Source organism: Chiloscyllium punctatum, chromosome 35 (genome assembly GCF_047496795.1).
Source record: "Chiloscyllium punctatum isolate Juve2018m chromosome 35, sChiPun1.3, whole genome shotgun sequence".
Lineage (NCBI taxonomy): Eukaryota > Metazoa > Chordata > Chondrichthyes > Orectolobiformes > Hemiscylliidae > Chiloscyllium > Chiloscyllium punctatum.
The window spans coordinates 18,539,031-18,556,654 of record NC_092773.1 but is presented as its reverse complement, the minus strand read 5'-3'; the positions used below and the strand labels follow the sequence as shown (position 1 = coordinate 18,556,654).

General features: G+C 41.5%; 1 protein-coding gene across 7 annotated transcripts in view; it reads left to right on the top strand.

The window, feature by feature from the left end:
* tet3 (tet methylcytosine dioxygenase 3) overlaps positions 1–17,624 on the top strand; it is a 380,734-nt gene that overhangs the window by 326,427 nt on the left and 36,683 nt on the right. For all 7 annotated transcript variants that reach the window (XM_072554173.1, XM_072554174.1, XM_072554176.1 and 4 more), the window contains one exon: positions 8,629–8,718. In XM_072554173.1, the coding sequence (XP_072410274.1) occupies positions 8,629–8,718 (90 nt within the window). The remainder of the gene's footprint in view (positions 1–8,628; positions 8,719–17,624) is intronic.

Below are 17,624 nucleotides of genomic sequence, written 5' to 3'. Positions count from 1 at the left end.
GCTTTCATACTGAATGCAACAACGGATCCCATTGGTACACAGTCCAGGATTCCATCTCAGTTTCCAACACCTCTTCATGTGCACCGCTGTTGATTGGCATACCAGTTAGTGGGTTGCCTTCCTAATATCATCCACTGGTGTTCTGAGATTGAGAAACTCAACTCTGGATCCAGTCCTCTGAGGTGTTGTTCAAGTTATGGGCCTCATGTCATTACTGTAACCACAAGTATTGAAATACTTCTCTGCATTGGCCAAAGTGCAATTCTCACAGGTCTGGCAGTAGTTGGCAGTATGGCAGCCATCTCTGAGCTGTGACACCATTTTGGCAGTGCAGCTGACTTTTCCACTACTAGATCTGAACTGTTTGTGGACAGCTTGCAAAATGTGAGGCTTGAAACCATTCGGAAGGATGAATTGCTTCACTCTTTCCTGTTATCGTGGATCAGCCGTTGCAGAATGTCACCTTCCTCCCTGATCCTCTTCCAGCACTAGATGGGACCACTGTAACTGATATCACTGGTATCTGTTGTTCGTGAGGGCAGTCTTGTTTGAAGTCCTAATACTGCTACAATTTTAGCTGCTCTTTGGAGCCCTTGGACAGATTTAGCTATGAGGCTCACTGTAAAAGTAGAACAAGAACTGGATCTTTACTTGCTATGCAGCAGTCTGTTCCATCTGCCTTTTCAACATGAGGTCAACAGCCACATTTGTGCGAACTGTCAATTCTCTGATGGTGGCCTCTATTCGCATTTTAAGAGTGCAGTCTTTCTCCATGATCCACATGATGAAATCACATGCATCAAAGAAAGACTCACTGTGGCTTATCACCATTAATCCTCCTCGGTTGCATTCAGACACTTCCATATCTATTTCAGCTGATTTTTTACTTTCATGTCCCTTGTAGATTTGATAGAAGGATCCAAGATGATATTGTCATAGACATAGAGACAGCAACAGACCCTTTGGTCCAGTTCATCCATGCCAACCAGATATTCTAAATTAATGTAGTCCCATTTGCCAGTACTTAGTTCCTATTAACCATTGTTATTCATATACTCTTTCAGGTGCCTTCTAAATGTTGAAATTATATCGGTCTGTACCACTTCCTCTGGCAGCTCATTCCATATAGGCATCACCCTCTGCGAGAAAAGGTTGACCCTTTGTCCCTTTTAAATCTTTCCCTTCTCACGCGAAACCCATGTCCTCTAGTTTTGGATTCCCAAACCCAGGGAAAAGACTTTGTCCATTTACCCAAACCATGTCCCTTATGATATTATAAACCTCTAATTTTGGTGTCACCTGCAAACTTATTAACTATACCCCCAATGTTCACATCTAAATCATTTATATAAATGACGAAAAGCAGTGGACTGAGCACCAATCCTTGCGGCACATCACTGGTCATAGGCCTCCAGTCTGAAAAGCAACCCTCCACCACCAGCCTCTGTCTTCTACCTTCCAGCCAGTTCTGTATCCAAATGGCTGGTTCTCCTTGTATTCCATGTGATCTAACCTCGGAACATCTGCACCTAATCAACTTTTCTTGCCTAATAATATCAAAATTGGCCTTCCTCCAATTTCGATCTTTAATTTTTAGATCTGGTCTATCCTTTTCTATCACTGTTTTAAAACTAATAAAATTATGGTCACTGGCCCCAAAGTTCTCCCCCACTGACACCTCCATCATGTGCCCTGCCTTATTTCCCCAGAGTATGTCAAGTTTTGTACCATCTCCAGTAGGTACATCCACAAACTGAATCAGAAAACCTTCTTGTACACACTTAACAAATTCCTCTTCATCTAAACACTTAACACTATAGCAGTCCCAGTCTATATCTAGAAGGTTAAAATCCCCTACCATAATCTTACAGATAACTGAGATCTCCTTACAAATTTGTTTCTCAATTTCCCGCTGACTATTGGAGGGTATATAGTACAATCCCACTAAGGTGATCATCCCTTTCTTATTTCTCAATTCCACCCAAATAACGTTCCTGGACATATTTTCAGGAATATCCTCCCTCAGTGCAGCCATAATGTTATTATCCCTTATCAAAAATGTCACTCCGTCTCCTCTGTTGCCCCCCTTCTGAGAGCATTTGTATCCTGGAACATTAAGCTGCTAGTCCTGTCCATCCTTGAGCCACATCTCTGTCATTGCTGTGATATCCTAGTCCCATGCCCGAGTTCATCTGCTTTCCCTGATAGGCCTCTTCCATTGAAATAAATGCAGTTTAACTTACCAGTCCTACCTCGGTCTCTGCTTTGTTCTTGCCTGCCCTGACTGTTCGACTTGCTCCTTTTCCCAATAGAACCAGTCTCAGACTGATCTCTTTCCTCACTATCTTCCTGGGTTCCATCCCCCCCACCTTAACTAGTTTAAATCCGACCGAGCAGCTCTAGCGAATCTCCCTGCCAGTATATTAGTCCTCTTCTAATTCAGATGTAATCTGTCCTTCTTAGACAGGTCACTTCTACCCCAGAAGAGGTTTAATGATCCAAAAATGTGAACCCTTCTCCCGTGCACTAGCTCCTCCAGTAATACATTCATCTGCTCTATCCTCCTATTCCTAACCTTACTAGCTTGTAGAACTAGGAGTAATCCAGATCTTACTATCCTCAGGGACTTTCTTTTTAAATTTCTGCCAAATTTCCTATATTCTCCCTTCATAATCTCATCCTTTTTCCTTCCTATATTGTTAGTTCCAATATGTATAATGACCTGCTGCTGGTCCCACTCCCCTTTGAGAATATTCTGCACTGTCTCAGAGGTATCCTTGATCCTGGCAGCAGGGAGGCAACACACCATTCTGATTTTATACTGCAGAAACATCTGTCTGTGGATCTGACTGGAGAGTCCCCTTCGCGTTCGATCGCTTGGAACCTGACGTAACCCTTTTTACATTACAGCCAGCCTTAGTACCAGACACTTGGCTGTTCGTGCTGCAATCTCTGAGAGGCCATCACCCCCTGCAGTTTCCAAACCAGCATACTTGTTTGAGTTGGGGATAGCCACAAGAGACTCCTGCACTACCTGCCTCCCTCTTCTACTGTTCCTGACGGGAACCCATCTATCTGACTGTATCTGTGTTTTTTTTTCCTTCCTATAATTGCCATGCATCACAATCCCAAACTCCTGAAATTTCCTCATTGCCTCTAACTGCTGCTCCAACGAATCCATGCAATCTGATAGAATTTGCAACCAAACACACTTCCTGCAGCCATAATCATCAGTAACATGGAAATTCTTCTGAATTACACACATCTGACAGGAAGAGCACATCACTCTATGAAAGGTCATCTTTGCACCTTAACAATCTACAGACCCAGAAAATAGCACAATCTTACTGCTCTGCAAAACATTGCTCCAGGCTAACTTAGTACCTATGTTTTATATTTTTAAATTTTAATCCAGAGACTGATCGCCATAAATACAGAACCAAAAAGGAACCCAATCTACTCACTATTACAAAAAGATAGCAAGGTTATACTTAAAAACCATGCACTTATCTGCTCCTCTGCTGTAGGCTCTCTCACACAGATTCCTCCAAGGTCTGCTGTGAATTTTGCAGTTTGTTCATTTTTCCTAGATGCACTTCAATGTTCAGACGTGTTTTAACTCAAACATCAAAGGCAGTAGCTGTGTAGCTTCAGTGCTGTATCAGACATCAGTGTAGGTTTCTTTCTCTCTCTCATGGTCAAACAACCTTACCAGCTCTGGAAAATGGAGACCCCAATTCCTCTCCTGTGGCCCATTTGTATTTGTGAAACCTGTGCTGCAGCTGCTGTAGTCTGGCTATCCTCAAGCAGACTCGCCAGTCTATGAAATATTTGCTGTGGAGTTCTTTGGACACTCATACTTCGCTCAGTATTTCCCACTTCTCCACTCTTACATTCCATCATGAAAGTTGCCTGCTCTCTCTCTCTCTGGATGCCCTCACCAGTTGTGTCCCTTCAATCTAATCCTCATCCAATGGATGGTTATACATCTTTTGATTTCCACCACATCTGACCAGCTCTTCATTCATTCGCAGATAGAATATCCTTGATAGGATATTCATCTGTAGTCAATTATGTTAAAGGAGAACATGCTGGAATCCAGCTTTGTTTATTCATTCACAGAATGAGGGCTATACTGGCTATACCAGCATTTTTGCCCATCCCTAATTGCCCAGAGGGCAGTTAAATGTCAACCACATTGCTGTAGGTGTTGGGTCATGTGTAGGCCGGATCAGGTAAGGATGGCAGTCCCCTTCCCTTAAGGACATAAGTGAGTAATGTTTTTTCTCTGACAGTTGACAATAGATTCATTGTCATCGTTAGACTCAGGATTCCAGATTTTGTTTTTAATTAAATCTAAATTCGACCATCTAGCAGGATTCAAGCTTGGGCCCCCAGAACATTACTTTGTTCTCTGAATTAACAGTCCATCAATAAAGCCATTAGGCCATCATCTCCCTTCTGGTCACCACTTCATCTGTCATCTTCATCCAATTAAGTGAGCATCTCAGCTAGAGCAGCAGCTGTATCAGCCACCTTCACTGACAGGTCAGTTCCCATCCTTCCATCCTTCACTTCTTTCAACCACCATGATTCATTCATTCCTTGCATTGTAAAGTCTGACCCACTGCACCAAAATGTAGCAGATGATTTTAACTTATGCATGACACGAAAATTATAAAACAGACTTCTTCATTCCACTGACAACAGACCTTACAGTCATTAATGGAAAAGCATAACTTAGAGAAAATTTAACTATTTAGATTGAGTATTCATCTGATTGGTCCAAAACAGGTAGTTGTGTCCCATTGGTGGATGTGTGCACCCAGGTGTCTCTGTTCCTGCACCCGCTTTCAGAGTTGTGCCCTTTATTTTGCATTGTCTTTCAATGTTCTTCCAATTGGGGTACATTGCTTCTCACATTTCTGCATTGAACCTCATCTGCCACCTTACTGCTCACTTCACTGTCAGTGGCCTTTTGGAGTTCCACACTATCATGCTCACAGTTTACAACTCTTCCAAGTTTTATCTGCGAACTGAGAAATTGTTCCTTTGCACCCAGGTCCAGATGTTTATTGTGAGGCAGCAGGCATGCTGGTGCGAAACCCTGGGGACTCTGCCGTGGGTCCTCCTCCAGTCCAAAAAAAAATCCATTGACCATTTCTTCCTGTTCCATCACTCAGCCAACTTTGCATCCATGTTACTGTTGTCCCTTTTATACCCTTTTAATCCTCAAAGGTTGTTTTATAAGCTTGTATCAAATCCCTTCTGGAAGTCCATGTACCACGAGTACATCATTCTCCTCATTAAACTTTTTTGTTACCTCATTTAAAAACTCCAGCAAGTTAGTTGAATGTGATTTCCCCTTTAGAAATCTATGCTGACTCTTCCTAATTGATCCATCAGTTGATGCTGTGTAAATAGACATTCAAACCTCAGATATCTTTTCGCCCCCAGGGTGGTGAAAGTCACTGTAAAAGTGATAGAAGCAGAAACCCTCAGGAAATTTAATACGCACTTAGATCAGTGTTTTAATTTCTGGTGACATATTACTACATAACTTGTCTCCCAGATAAAACAGGAATATTGCTACCCTCATGGCCCCTCAAACTCAGGGTTTTTTTTCAAATGGTTCAATTAGGCCTTCGAGAACACTACTACTTACCAAATTTTAGTCAACATCATTTCCATGATTTGTCATCCTGACTGGCCCATCACTGTGAAGCTCTGCTCCAAATTTTAGTTGTTGCTTTGCTGGCTCTCGGTGCATAAGGCTTCTTCGTCTCAAGGGTGCCCCATGTTGATCTAGCTGGATATCTGCTTCTTGTAGGCCTGCTTCAAGATCCCTGTCTTCTTTCCCCAATTTGGATAAGTGACTTGCTCTGCAAATCTGGGCCTGCTGCTCCTTTTCCAGGTCTCTGGCCACCATTGGTGGCTTCTGTGTGTTCTTCCAATGACCCTTGTTCCTCAATGCTGTGATGCACCAGTTTGGAATTCCACTCTTGCCCTGCTGTATTTTCTCTCCCTTCATTTAGGCTTTTGCATCTCAGGACCTGCCAGTCAGTCTGGCTCAGTATCCAGTATTTGCCTGCTTGCTTCTATTCCCCTCACTGGCTGTTAGCCACCGTCAGAGCTTTCAGTCACTACTAAGTTTGAGGCTTCCACTCCATTTTACATTGTCATCAGCTACTTTTGAAGCTCCTGGTACAATCTGAAATGTCAGGAATCAAGAAAGGATATTAAGTCCGGGAAAAGTTCAGAGCTCAACTTAGTCCCCTTCCACAGCAATGTGTGATGTTTGAATAATTATACAGTTAATTGTCTGGAATGGCGAGGAAGGGAGAAAGCAGAATATGTTTTTCTAATAAATCAAATTCACCCTGGAATATAATCAGGAAAGAAAATTAATGTATTGCAGTTTCAAAGCAGTTGTCAATTGAAAAGTAAACTCCTGTTCAAAGATGAAGAAATAATAAAATTTGTTTCATTAACAAATAATTCAATTAACTGAACTCTCTTTTATTTGTTTCACTTTGTTTTGAGAAGGAGCAATTTAGTCATGATTTCTCAATTGCAGGATTTTTCAGAAAATATTATCTTACTAGTTTCATCCAGCGACAGGCAAATCATGATTCCCTCACCATAACTTCAAGTTTACTGCCTCTTGAACAGTCGCTGTTTTTCATAAAATTGACAATAATAATTCTGATATTGGAAATAATGCTTAATGGTCAGCAGATATATATATCATCAACAAGTGTGGCGCTGGAAAAGCAGAGCCAGTCAGGCAGCATCCAAGGAGCAGGAGAGTCGACGTTTCGAGCATAAGCTCTTTATCAGGATTGTAGGGGGGTCCCGAGGGGGCTGAGAGATAAATAGGAGCATGTGTGGCTGAAGGGAAGGTAGCCAGGAATGCGATAGGTAGATGAAAATGGGGGGTGATGGTGATAGGTCAGAGTGGAGGGTGGAGCGGAGTGGTGGGAATGAAGATAGACAGGTAGGACAGTTCAAGAGGACAGTGCTGAGTTTGGTTGGATCTGGGATAAGGTGGGGGAGGGGGATGAGGAAACTGGTGAAATCAGCATTGATCCCGCACTGTTGGAGAGTCTCCGGCAGAAGATGAGGTATTCTTCCTCCAGTCGTCAGGTGGCTAGGATTTGGTGGTGGAAGAGGCCCGGGATGTGCATGTCTTTGGCGGAGTGGGCGGGGTAGTTGAATTATTCGGCCACAGGGTTGACTGGTGCATGTGCCCCGGACATGTTCTCTGAAACGTTCTGCAAGTTGGCATCTTGTCTCCCAAATGTAGAGGAGGCCGGCCACATCGAGAGCAAAGGACACAGTAGATGAGATGTTTGCAAGTGCAGGAAAATCTCTGCTGGATGTGGAAGGTTCCTTTGAGGCATTGGATGGATGTGAGGAAGGAGGTGTGGGCATAGGTTTTACACCTCTTAAGGTGGCAAGGGAAGATGCTAGGAATTGAAGGTGGGTTGGTGGGAAGCGTGGACCTAATGGAGCAGTCGCAGATGGCATGGTCTCTGTGGAATGCTGGAAGGGGTGTGAAAAGAAATGTATCTCTGGTGGTGGGGTCTGACATATATGATCACTGACAACCTTAGGATGTAATCACGTGGATTTCATTAAAGATGCACAAGCGCAAAATACACATGCATCTTTACAGTAGTGGCAAATTATAAATCATTCCTGGATCCAAAATCCACAAGATACCTTAAAATTAAATTTGCATCTGTGAAGAAACTCAACCTACGGACTTGAGAATGGCAGTTTTACATCCCAAGTAACTCCAAGATTTAGCTAATAGCAAAATGTTTGAGAAGAGTGTTTTGAGATGTCTTTTTTACGTCGGTTAACTAAACCAGTCAAAAGCCAAGAAATCATTCATTTTTGAAGAGTCCACTGTAGTCAAGAAGTCCAAAGAATACACTCCAACATCAGCATGGACTTTTTTTTTAAACATTAGGATTCCGGGATTCTCACTGCAACATTAAGCTGAGTTCCATTCTGTTTCAAAAAAATTGCTTCATGACTTATCTGGCAAATCTTCGAAGTTTGGGCTGATCCAGGCATATTCCTTGTCCTGCAGGCTTTGCTACAAGCTATCAGGATCCAATAGAAAGCAGCACTATAAAATTTAATGAACAACTGTGGTAGGAAAAACTGTAGATGCTTCTTCCAGTGCAAAACAAGAGTGGCACTGCAAAAGCAGACAACCAAATTACCAATTAGTATTTGGTAGATTCTTCGAATTATGAAACAATTCAATGAAATTTTAACAATTTTCATTTATTGCTTTACCAAATGAGAGGTAAAAGTGAAGTTTACTGCAAATTCTAAATCTGCGTAACTATGGTTGATATTTGAATTTTGTTTAACTGCACTTAACTGTACATTCCATTCATTCCAAGTAAGGTTCTACAATACATCACAATATAGTTAACTTAAGCAACACTTCAATTGTAATTGTTTCAAATTATCAAAGAATAATTCTCACATGGAATTAAACATTGTCAGGGGAATCAGTAACACTACTAGTAAACGTCATACATTTTATTGCAATGAGTCCCGTTTTAGTGTCAAGGCATTAATTTATTTATTGTTCTTCCCCCTCAGGAAGATTTACTTAAAGAGAGATTACAAACTCTCGCCACAGAAGTTGCACCAATATATAAGCAGCTTGCACCCCAAGCCTTCAAAAATCAGGTAACTTATTGCTCTGGAACAATCGACTCTATTAATTTTGGAACTGTCAGTCAGTGCTCCTAAAAAGAAGTGTACAAATTGTTTAGTATTTTAGTCATTCACAAAAATGGATGATCGTGTGCAGAGTCTGCGGTTTAGATTTCTTCAGGCAACAGATAGATAGTTTAACATATGTGTAAAAAGATTTTGATATTTGACTATTTGGTTACAGTTGTAAGTCATTTTGTAAATCATAAACCATTGTGTGCCAGAAGAAATGAAATTCACTTGCATTCATATGCTGGTTTATAGAATGGCTTGAGTTAGTACACACCCAGTCAGTTCCCAATCTCTCTCATTTTACTTAAAAGGTATTTTCAAGCCATGTCAAGATGTTCCAACAGACAAAGCAGAGAAATCAGAAACTAAATTGAGCCAATTACTTGTAAGACAAGGCAATAATGACGAATACCCTCCATGACTTGGTACTATGACTGCAACCCTTTTTGAAATACATTTATGACCTGGATTTGGCACAGGAAACAAAATTTCAAAAGTTGAAGATGATACATCTCTTTGAGAATTGTGTTGGAGGAGGACAGTGGTAAACTGAGATAGATGAGTGAAACAAGAAGACATAGAATATAACACAGACAATATATAATCCGTGTAAGTGTGAACAGGATTATTTTGGAAGTTTGTTTGGAGCAAACGTAAGACGGTGCAGAAATCGAGGCACCAGGTATTCAGCTGAAAAAATATTTTGAAGTGTTATTGCATCCATCCCAATAGCATCCTCTTCTCTGTGTGGAATCTGGCTGGAAGCATTTGAAGACTGATTGTATATTAAAATGCTACGGTTTTGGCTTGTCACTCTTTCATGGAATAATATTTGAGGCTACAAGTGAATGTGTGAAACCTTTCATTTCTGAAGCTTGTTATGCACAGTTTCTAATCACAGTTTTGTTTTACCACTTCCCCTCGCCGGCCCAGCACACATCTCATGTCTGTATTAGATGTCAGGTACCTACGGAGGAGGATACCTGTCGGAGTGTCTTAAAAGAAAAGAGTCATAGAGTTATACATTATGGAAACAGACTTTGGAGTCCAGAGATAAGAGAGGCCAGATTTGGAACATTAAGGGCTCATGGGTTGGAAGGCATTACAGACTTAAGAGGGTTGAGACTATGGAGTTATTGAGACCAAAATTGAGTAGCTGAAATAGTCCAGCAGCAGCATGGGGCAGTAGCATGAGGATGATGGATGACACATTGCAGATGAGAAACCAATGACATCTGTTTTCCCTCTTGGATTTTACTGAGATATTGTTATGTTAGATGACTTCAAAAGAAGTTGATACATTTCCAAAGGATTGAGATTGTGCATGTGTTACAAATTTTAGGTTGATTTATGGCATTGCCAAAAAGATTTCTGAGAAGAAAGTAAATCTTCACATCTGGACATTAGAACTAAGAGCAAGAGCAAGAGTGAGCAATTCAGCCCCTCAAAACTGTTCTGCCATTTAATACAATCATAGCTGACCTTGTCTCAGCATCAACTCCACTTTCCTGCTCACTACCCACCACCCTTTAACTGCTGCAAAGTAAAAATCTATCTCCTCAAATATATTCACTGACCTAGTGTCCATTGCACTATGGAGTGTTGAATTCCATGGACTCATGATCCTTTGAGAAAAGTAATATCTCCTCATCTCAATTCCAGACAGTACAAGCCTAAACTGTTAAATCTCTCTTCATATGACAAACCCCTCACCTCTGTCCTTTGCTGCTTCAACTTATATTGACAGTTTTGCATCATGCCACAAAGTTGTTTCTTCATTAATATTTTCACAATGTAGCTGATGTATAACTGTAATGAGTTGACAAATATCTCATCATTAAAATATAGTCTTTGAAATCAGGCTTACAGTCATGTACATCTGTGCACATCTGCTCACATGGATGTGGGGGGGATTGAAATTTATGGCAAGAACATGTTTGATCAGTAAGCTGTGCAGCCAGCAATATCTGCAATGTTTCTTTGATGCCATGGTCATTAAATCACTTAAAAGGCAGCCAACATCTCTTCACTTTATTGGCACCTGTGATTGTAGCCAAGATGGATCATCTATTTGAAAAGAACAGTTAAGTCATCACTGCTGCAGTTTTAATCTCTGCTTCATTTATTATTTTTATTGTAAGACATGCAACACACATTATGATGTTTGCTGTGGCTTGCTATAAGATCAGGAATGCTATTCTCAGATCTTCTCTTGCCATAGTCTTGTGTTCAAGATCCAAAACTTCACATGGTTCCAAGATTGATATTAAAGTTGTAGATTCTTGCTATATTTCATGCGGGTCATTAAACCAATTTAAACTCCACACTCTATGCAGATTCTTTGAAGAGAAGTGTTGTAATTGGTCTAAACCGCCAGCTTGTCCCTTGTTGTTGTACGTAATTTGTGGACTGATTTTTTGAAGATATTTTCAAATTAATCTGTTCGAGGATGTTACGACACACCTCTGGAACAAACTATCTAGTCGTCATGAGGCCAAACAGTTAACTTAGTGACAACTGGAAATATTTCACTGTAAAATAAATTATGGTTGCACTCTATAACCATCTATGATAACTGTTTATAGATCAGTTACAATATACTTCAGCAATTAATATTTCTGTAAAAAGCTTTTCAACATTCAGTGAGCTCAGAAAACCAAAAGCTCCATGATGCTTTCCTTGTTTGAACCTGGGCAGCCTGGCTCAAAGGTAGGAAAACCACCACCGTGCCACAGAGCCAAATATCTACTTTTTGAAAAGTTAGTGTTGCAAATGCTTTCACCACCTTTTCAGATAGTGAAAACAATTTCCTAAAATTAGTTTTCCCTTCTTCGCACTTTTGACCAGATCTCCAGAATCTGTTGTATTTTAATTTTATCCTTCCTTCCTTATTGAGCCTGAAGAAATTTGGGTGTTTGAATGAGATCACCTCTTATTCTACTAAACTCCAATGTGCATGCACTAGTTCCCCTTTCTCCCCTCACCTCCATGCAAAATATGAACCAGAGTGGGAAATTTAAATTGCATGTCATTGTGGTTCAATAATGCCACCCTCAAAGTCAGAAGCTCTCTGAAAAGTCCCAAGTTTATGCTGGTATCCTGACAGATAATTATTCTTCAACCAATACCTAAAAATAATTATTTCAACGTTCTGCAGACGCGACAGTGCTATATGCTAAGTGACTGTTACATGAAATATGGCTTCCTGCAGACAAAATCAAAATCTTTGCAGCCCACTCTCATTCACCCATCCATCTCGTGCTTCTGGCCAGCGCTGGTTGCGAGTCCAGCGATTCGAATTTTAAATTTTCATACGTGATCTCAAATTACGATGTCTGTCAGTTCTTCCAACCCTTTAACTTTCACTATTCCAAACCTGGCATGTGTTGTTATTCATCTTTCCTGTTGAAGAATGAATGCTTGGGCATTCAGCTACCTCGGCTCCAGACATCAGACTGATGTCTCTCCAACTCTTTACTTCTCACTTCTCTTTGAATACATGCCTCAAAATGTAGGTGTTGGACCAAACTTGGCAATTGTCCTAATATGCCTCAAGATTTTTGGGTCCAATTTGACTTACATAAAACATTGGAGTATTGTGTACAGTTCTTGGGACCACATACTGTTCTGTGTGCCACAATTTTGGCAACAAGTGAATGCAGTAGAGAGAGTGCAGGAGAGGTCTATAAGAACGATTCCAGGCATGAGACACTCCAGTTATGAGGAAAAATTGGAGAAGTTAGGCCTGCTTACCTTGTAAAGGAGAAGGCTAAGAAGAAATGCGATATAAGTTTTCAAAATTATTTGGGATCTGGACAGAGTGGATAGGGACAACCTATTGCCACTTGTAAGCTGCTCAGAGAACAAGAGGGTATGGATATGTTTTCCAAAAAGAAACGCAGATGTGAGGTTTGAATAACTACTTACTGCAGCAAATTTTAGGGTACGGAATACACTGCCTGAAGTGTGGTAGAGGCAATTCAAATTAGCAACTCAAGGGCTGAGTGGATAATGCTTTAAATAGAAACAATGTGCAAGGTGACATGGAAAAGACAGGAAATTGGCACCAAGTCAAAATACTCAAGAGAGCTACCAAAGACACAGTGAGATAAATGGCTTCCTTCTGCACTATAATAATTATGCCTGCAACTGAGATGACTGACCTCTAATGACCACAAACATCTTCCCTTAGCCTCCTCAGGACTCCAACTAACAGAATGTTTACCCCTCATCACCATTGACTCTAGTTTTGTTCGGGTTTCTCGGTGCAACATTTAGTCAAATCAGCCTTGATTTCAAGGACAGTCACTCTCACCTCTTCTCCAGATTTTAGTTCTTTTGTCCGTGTTCGTGCCAAGGTTGTAATGAGGTCAGGAGCAGAGAAGCTCTGGTGGAACCCAAAGCGAGTGTCAGGGAGCAGGTTATTTATTGCTAAGCAGATTCTGCTTGTTTGCACAGTTGATGACACCATAATTTTACAATAATTGGCCAGGTTGAATTTGTCCTGCTTTTGTATACAGGGCGTACCTGGCAATGTTCCACATTGTTGGTTAAATGCCACTGTTGTAGTTGTCCTGGAATATTCTGGCTAAGGCTGAGGCAAGTTGTGTAGCACACGTTTTCAGGATTATTGCCTTAAGTTACTGGGTTCTCTTGTCCTTGCAATATCAAGTGCCTTCACCCATTTCTTCATATCATGTGGAATGAATTGAATGGAATCAAGATTGGCACCTGAGACGCTACGAAGCAAGGAGGAATCATCCATTTGACAATTTCTTCTGAAGATTGTTGCAAGTGCTTTAGCCTTTTCTTTTGTACTGATGTCTTTGGCTCCCCCATCATTGAGAATGGGGCTATTTGTGGAGCCTCCTTGTCCAGTGAATTTAATTGTTGATCATCATTCACCATTTAATGTGGTAGGACTGCAGTGATTCAATCTGATCCGTTAATTGTGTGATCATTTGTTGCTGTGCTGCAAGGCAACACAAGGAATCCTGTGTTGTAGCTTGACCAGGTTGACACCTCATTTTTAGACATGCCTCGTGCTGCTCTTAGTATGCCCTTCTGCACTTCTCATTGAACCAGAGTTGATTTCCTGGCTTAAAAGCAATGGTAGAATGGGGAATGTGCTCACCTGTGAAGTTGAAGATTGTGTTTAAATACAATTTTGCTGTTGATATTGGCTAACCCTGCCTCATGGATGCTGAATTTTGAGTTTCTAAATCTGTTCAAATGTACCCTCAGCACGGTGCCATTCAAGACGATGGAGGTTTTCCTTAATGTTAAGATAGGCCTTTGTTTCTGTAAAGACTGTGCAGCAGTCACTCCTCCTGACACTGTCCTGGACAAACATATCAGCTGCTGACAGATTGGTGAGGATAAGGTCAGTTTTGTTCTTCCTTCCTGTTGGTTCCCTCATCACTTGCTTCAGATAGATTCTATCAGTTCCACCTTTTAGGACTCCCCCAGCATAGTTCATAGTGACACTGCTCTTTTGACTGTGACAAGGTCAGCCTTGTTTGAATAGTGTCAGAAATGCTGACATTCTGGGAGCTGAAGAAGCAGCACTAGAGTCAAAGACTGTTCATGTGTAAACAAAGGGTGACTTGGTGACTGGATACCAGTCTCTGTGGGGTTATTTCATTGGTGACAAGAGTAAAGCACATTCCTGAGGAAACTCATTCACGACAGTCATCTTTGACTTGGGGTAATAAGCATTTCTTACATTCTGCCTTTATTTGGGAAGTTTGACTTGTTTAACCCTGCTGTTGCGGACTCGGCCCAACACGTGGAAAGAATGCTGTATTTTGTCCGGACAACTGACATTGTGGCAGATGAAAAGCAACAAGTAATTCTCCTGACAATATGTAGAGCTGCAGCATTTTCTGTTATTAGGAGCATAACTTTTCCTGAAGCACCAGATACCAAACCTTTCAAGGATTAATGGACATAGTTAAAGAATACTATGATCTCCCAAGCTGCTTCTAATGCTGAGACGCTTTCGTTTTCACTCAGCAAATTGAGAACCAGGGAGATCCATATCAGGCTTTTTGACCAGGTTAAGATTACTGGCAGAAGCAGGAAATTTTGGTTTAACCCTAAATGAGATGTTTCAAGACCATTTGGTCTGTGGGAGTAATAATGTGACTATGCAAAAATGCTTCCTAGTTGAAGCTCAACTGGACTTCAAACAGGTGCTACAACTGACTTTATCATTGAAAAATGCAGCAATGAAGCAGATGAGATGCAGGATATTCCGTTGGAAAGAGACACTCTTGTCAGTCCGACCGAGTTTGGGGCACAACACTTGAGTGCATAACCTCACTTAGAACGTATTCTCATCTGTTGAAAGATAAAGTGAAGGTGATGAAAGGTGCTCCAGCTCGCATGCCTATCATTTCTTGAGCTGGTAAATTATTATGGGATGTTCGTACTTAACTTGGCCTGCATCCTGGTACCTTTGCATCAACTCTGAAAAATGGATCAGCCCTGGAAATAGTCAGACGAGGCCAAGCTTTCGCTGAAGTAAAGAAACAGTTATTATCTTGGGTGTTGGCACATTGTAATCCCACAAAAGATCTGGTATTGACATGTGATGCCTCCCCGTAAGCATCAGGATGGTATGAGTGACCGAATGGAGAGGAACACCCAATAGCATTCAGGACTTCAGCTAATGCAGAGTATAATTATGCTCTGATGGAGAAAGAAGGATTGGTGGTCATATATGGAGTCAAAAGTTCCACCAATACCTTTTTGGATGAAATTTTGTGATAATAACAAACCACAAACCCCGCCTCGATCTGTTTAAAGAGAATAAGGCAGTGCTACCCATAGTTTTGGGTGACATTCAGCAGTGGTCTCTCATACTAAGTGCTTACAATTACAAGTTATAACACCATCCTGGACGTCGACTCGCGAATACAGATACATTGAACTGCTTCTCATTAGCAGAAAGGCCACTGGTGACGTCACAGTCACCGGTGACAATATCGGACTTCAAACGCAGAAAGATCTCGTCCTGTCAAAATTGAAACAGTGGGTGGTGATGGAGGAAACCAAAGGGCCATCACAACTAAACCAGCTCCCAGTGGAGGGCAGCATATTGTTATGGGGAGCAAGAGTGATTGCCCCGAACAAAGGACATTGTCAAAATACTGGCTGAATTCCACTAGAGTGTAGCAGCCTGGCCTGGTGTCAGATAGTGTTGCATTGGGGCAGTGCCCAGAGTGCCAACAAGGACAAAAATTATTGCCAACAGCCTCCACACATTCTCTCCCCCACCCCACACACACACACACACACACACACACACACACACATATCCATGGGAAATTTGGGTAAACTTGGATTTGGTTGCCCATCGACTGTGCAGGTCCTTTCATGGATTCAGTGTTCTTTTTCCTTGTAGATTTGAAGTGGTTGGACATGCATAGGTCCATCCATCAAACGTGGGTACCATGATAGAAAAACTGTGCGCATCTTTTCCAACACACAAAGTCCTGGAAGTGGTGGTCACAGATAGTGGGATATTGTTTAGCATCAGGAAATTTGGTTACTTCCTAAAGTTGAATGGGATTCAACGTATAAGGACATATCTCCATGGGGAGGTGATGGCCTAGTGGTCTTATCACTGGACTGTCAACCCAGAGACCCTGATAATGCTTGGGCACCCAGGTTCGAATCCTGTGACGGCAGATGGTGGAATTTAAATTCAATAAAAATATCTGGAATTAGGAGTCTGACGATGACCATGAATCCATTGTCAGGAAAACCCATCTCGTTCACTCATTTCCTATGTGTGAGCCCAGACCCACAGCAACGTGATTGACTCATAACTGCCCTCTGGGCGATTACAGATCAATGATGACCTTGTCCTGTAAATGAATAAAGAAAAAAAAAGCACCCATTACCAATGGCCTGTCAGAAAGAGCAGTCCAAACTTTGAAGGCTGGCTTGGAGAAACAAGCTAGATACCAAGATGTCACAGTTCTTCAATAAAAATTGAAATCAGAAACAAAAATGGAAATTGCTGGAAAAGCTCAGCGGGTCTAGCAGCATTTGTGGAGAGAAATCAGAGTTAACGTTTTTGTCAAGTAACCCTTTCTCAGAAGGAAGAGTCACTCAACCCGAAACGTCAATTCCGATTTCTCTCCACAAATGCTGCCAGACCTGCTCAGCTTTTCCAGCAATTTCTGTTTTTAATCACAGTTCTTAATTCATTACAGGACTATCCTATATGCAACTATAGGGATAACATCAGCAGAGTTACTTATGTGGTAGAATACTCCATACCAGATTAAGTCTGATGGCAGGGGGGGTTTTGGGTGGGTGGGTTGGTGGTGAAATGGTATCAGAAATGCCACAGGCTGGACACAAAACTCTGCCAAGTGAGACAGATGGTTTGAGACAGTTTGGTGTAAGAATCACGAAAATGGGTAAGGAGGTATGGTCAACGCCAGATCGGGACCAGTAATGTGTGAGGTTTGGGTAGGTGCAATAGTCGTGAACAAGCTTGTGGACCATATGGAAGTGCTGATTTACAAATGGTGAAGGAACAAAACATGCTCTGACCCTTGGGTCATTTGGAAAAGCTGCCAGAGCCCTGTATCCGTCAAACATTGACAAGTCCTCAGAATCTGAGGTGGACATGACAGATGTAGCTGCTTCAATACCTTTGCTGTTAGAAAAGGAGTGTGAAATTCTACCAAAGTGCTTCTGATGCAAGAGGCAAGCTCCCAAGCCGACTGTATCAGACACCAAGTTGAAAGAACCTAACCTGGTACAAAAATGCCCGTGAGGCTCTCCAAGAATAAAGATCGGCCTATGTCCTCGGACTCTGAGGGGAAATGGTGTAGTGATTGTAATAA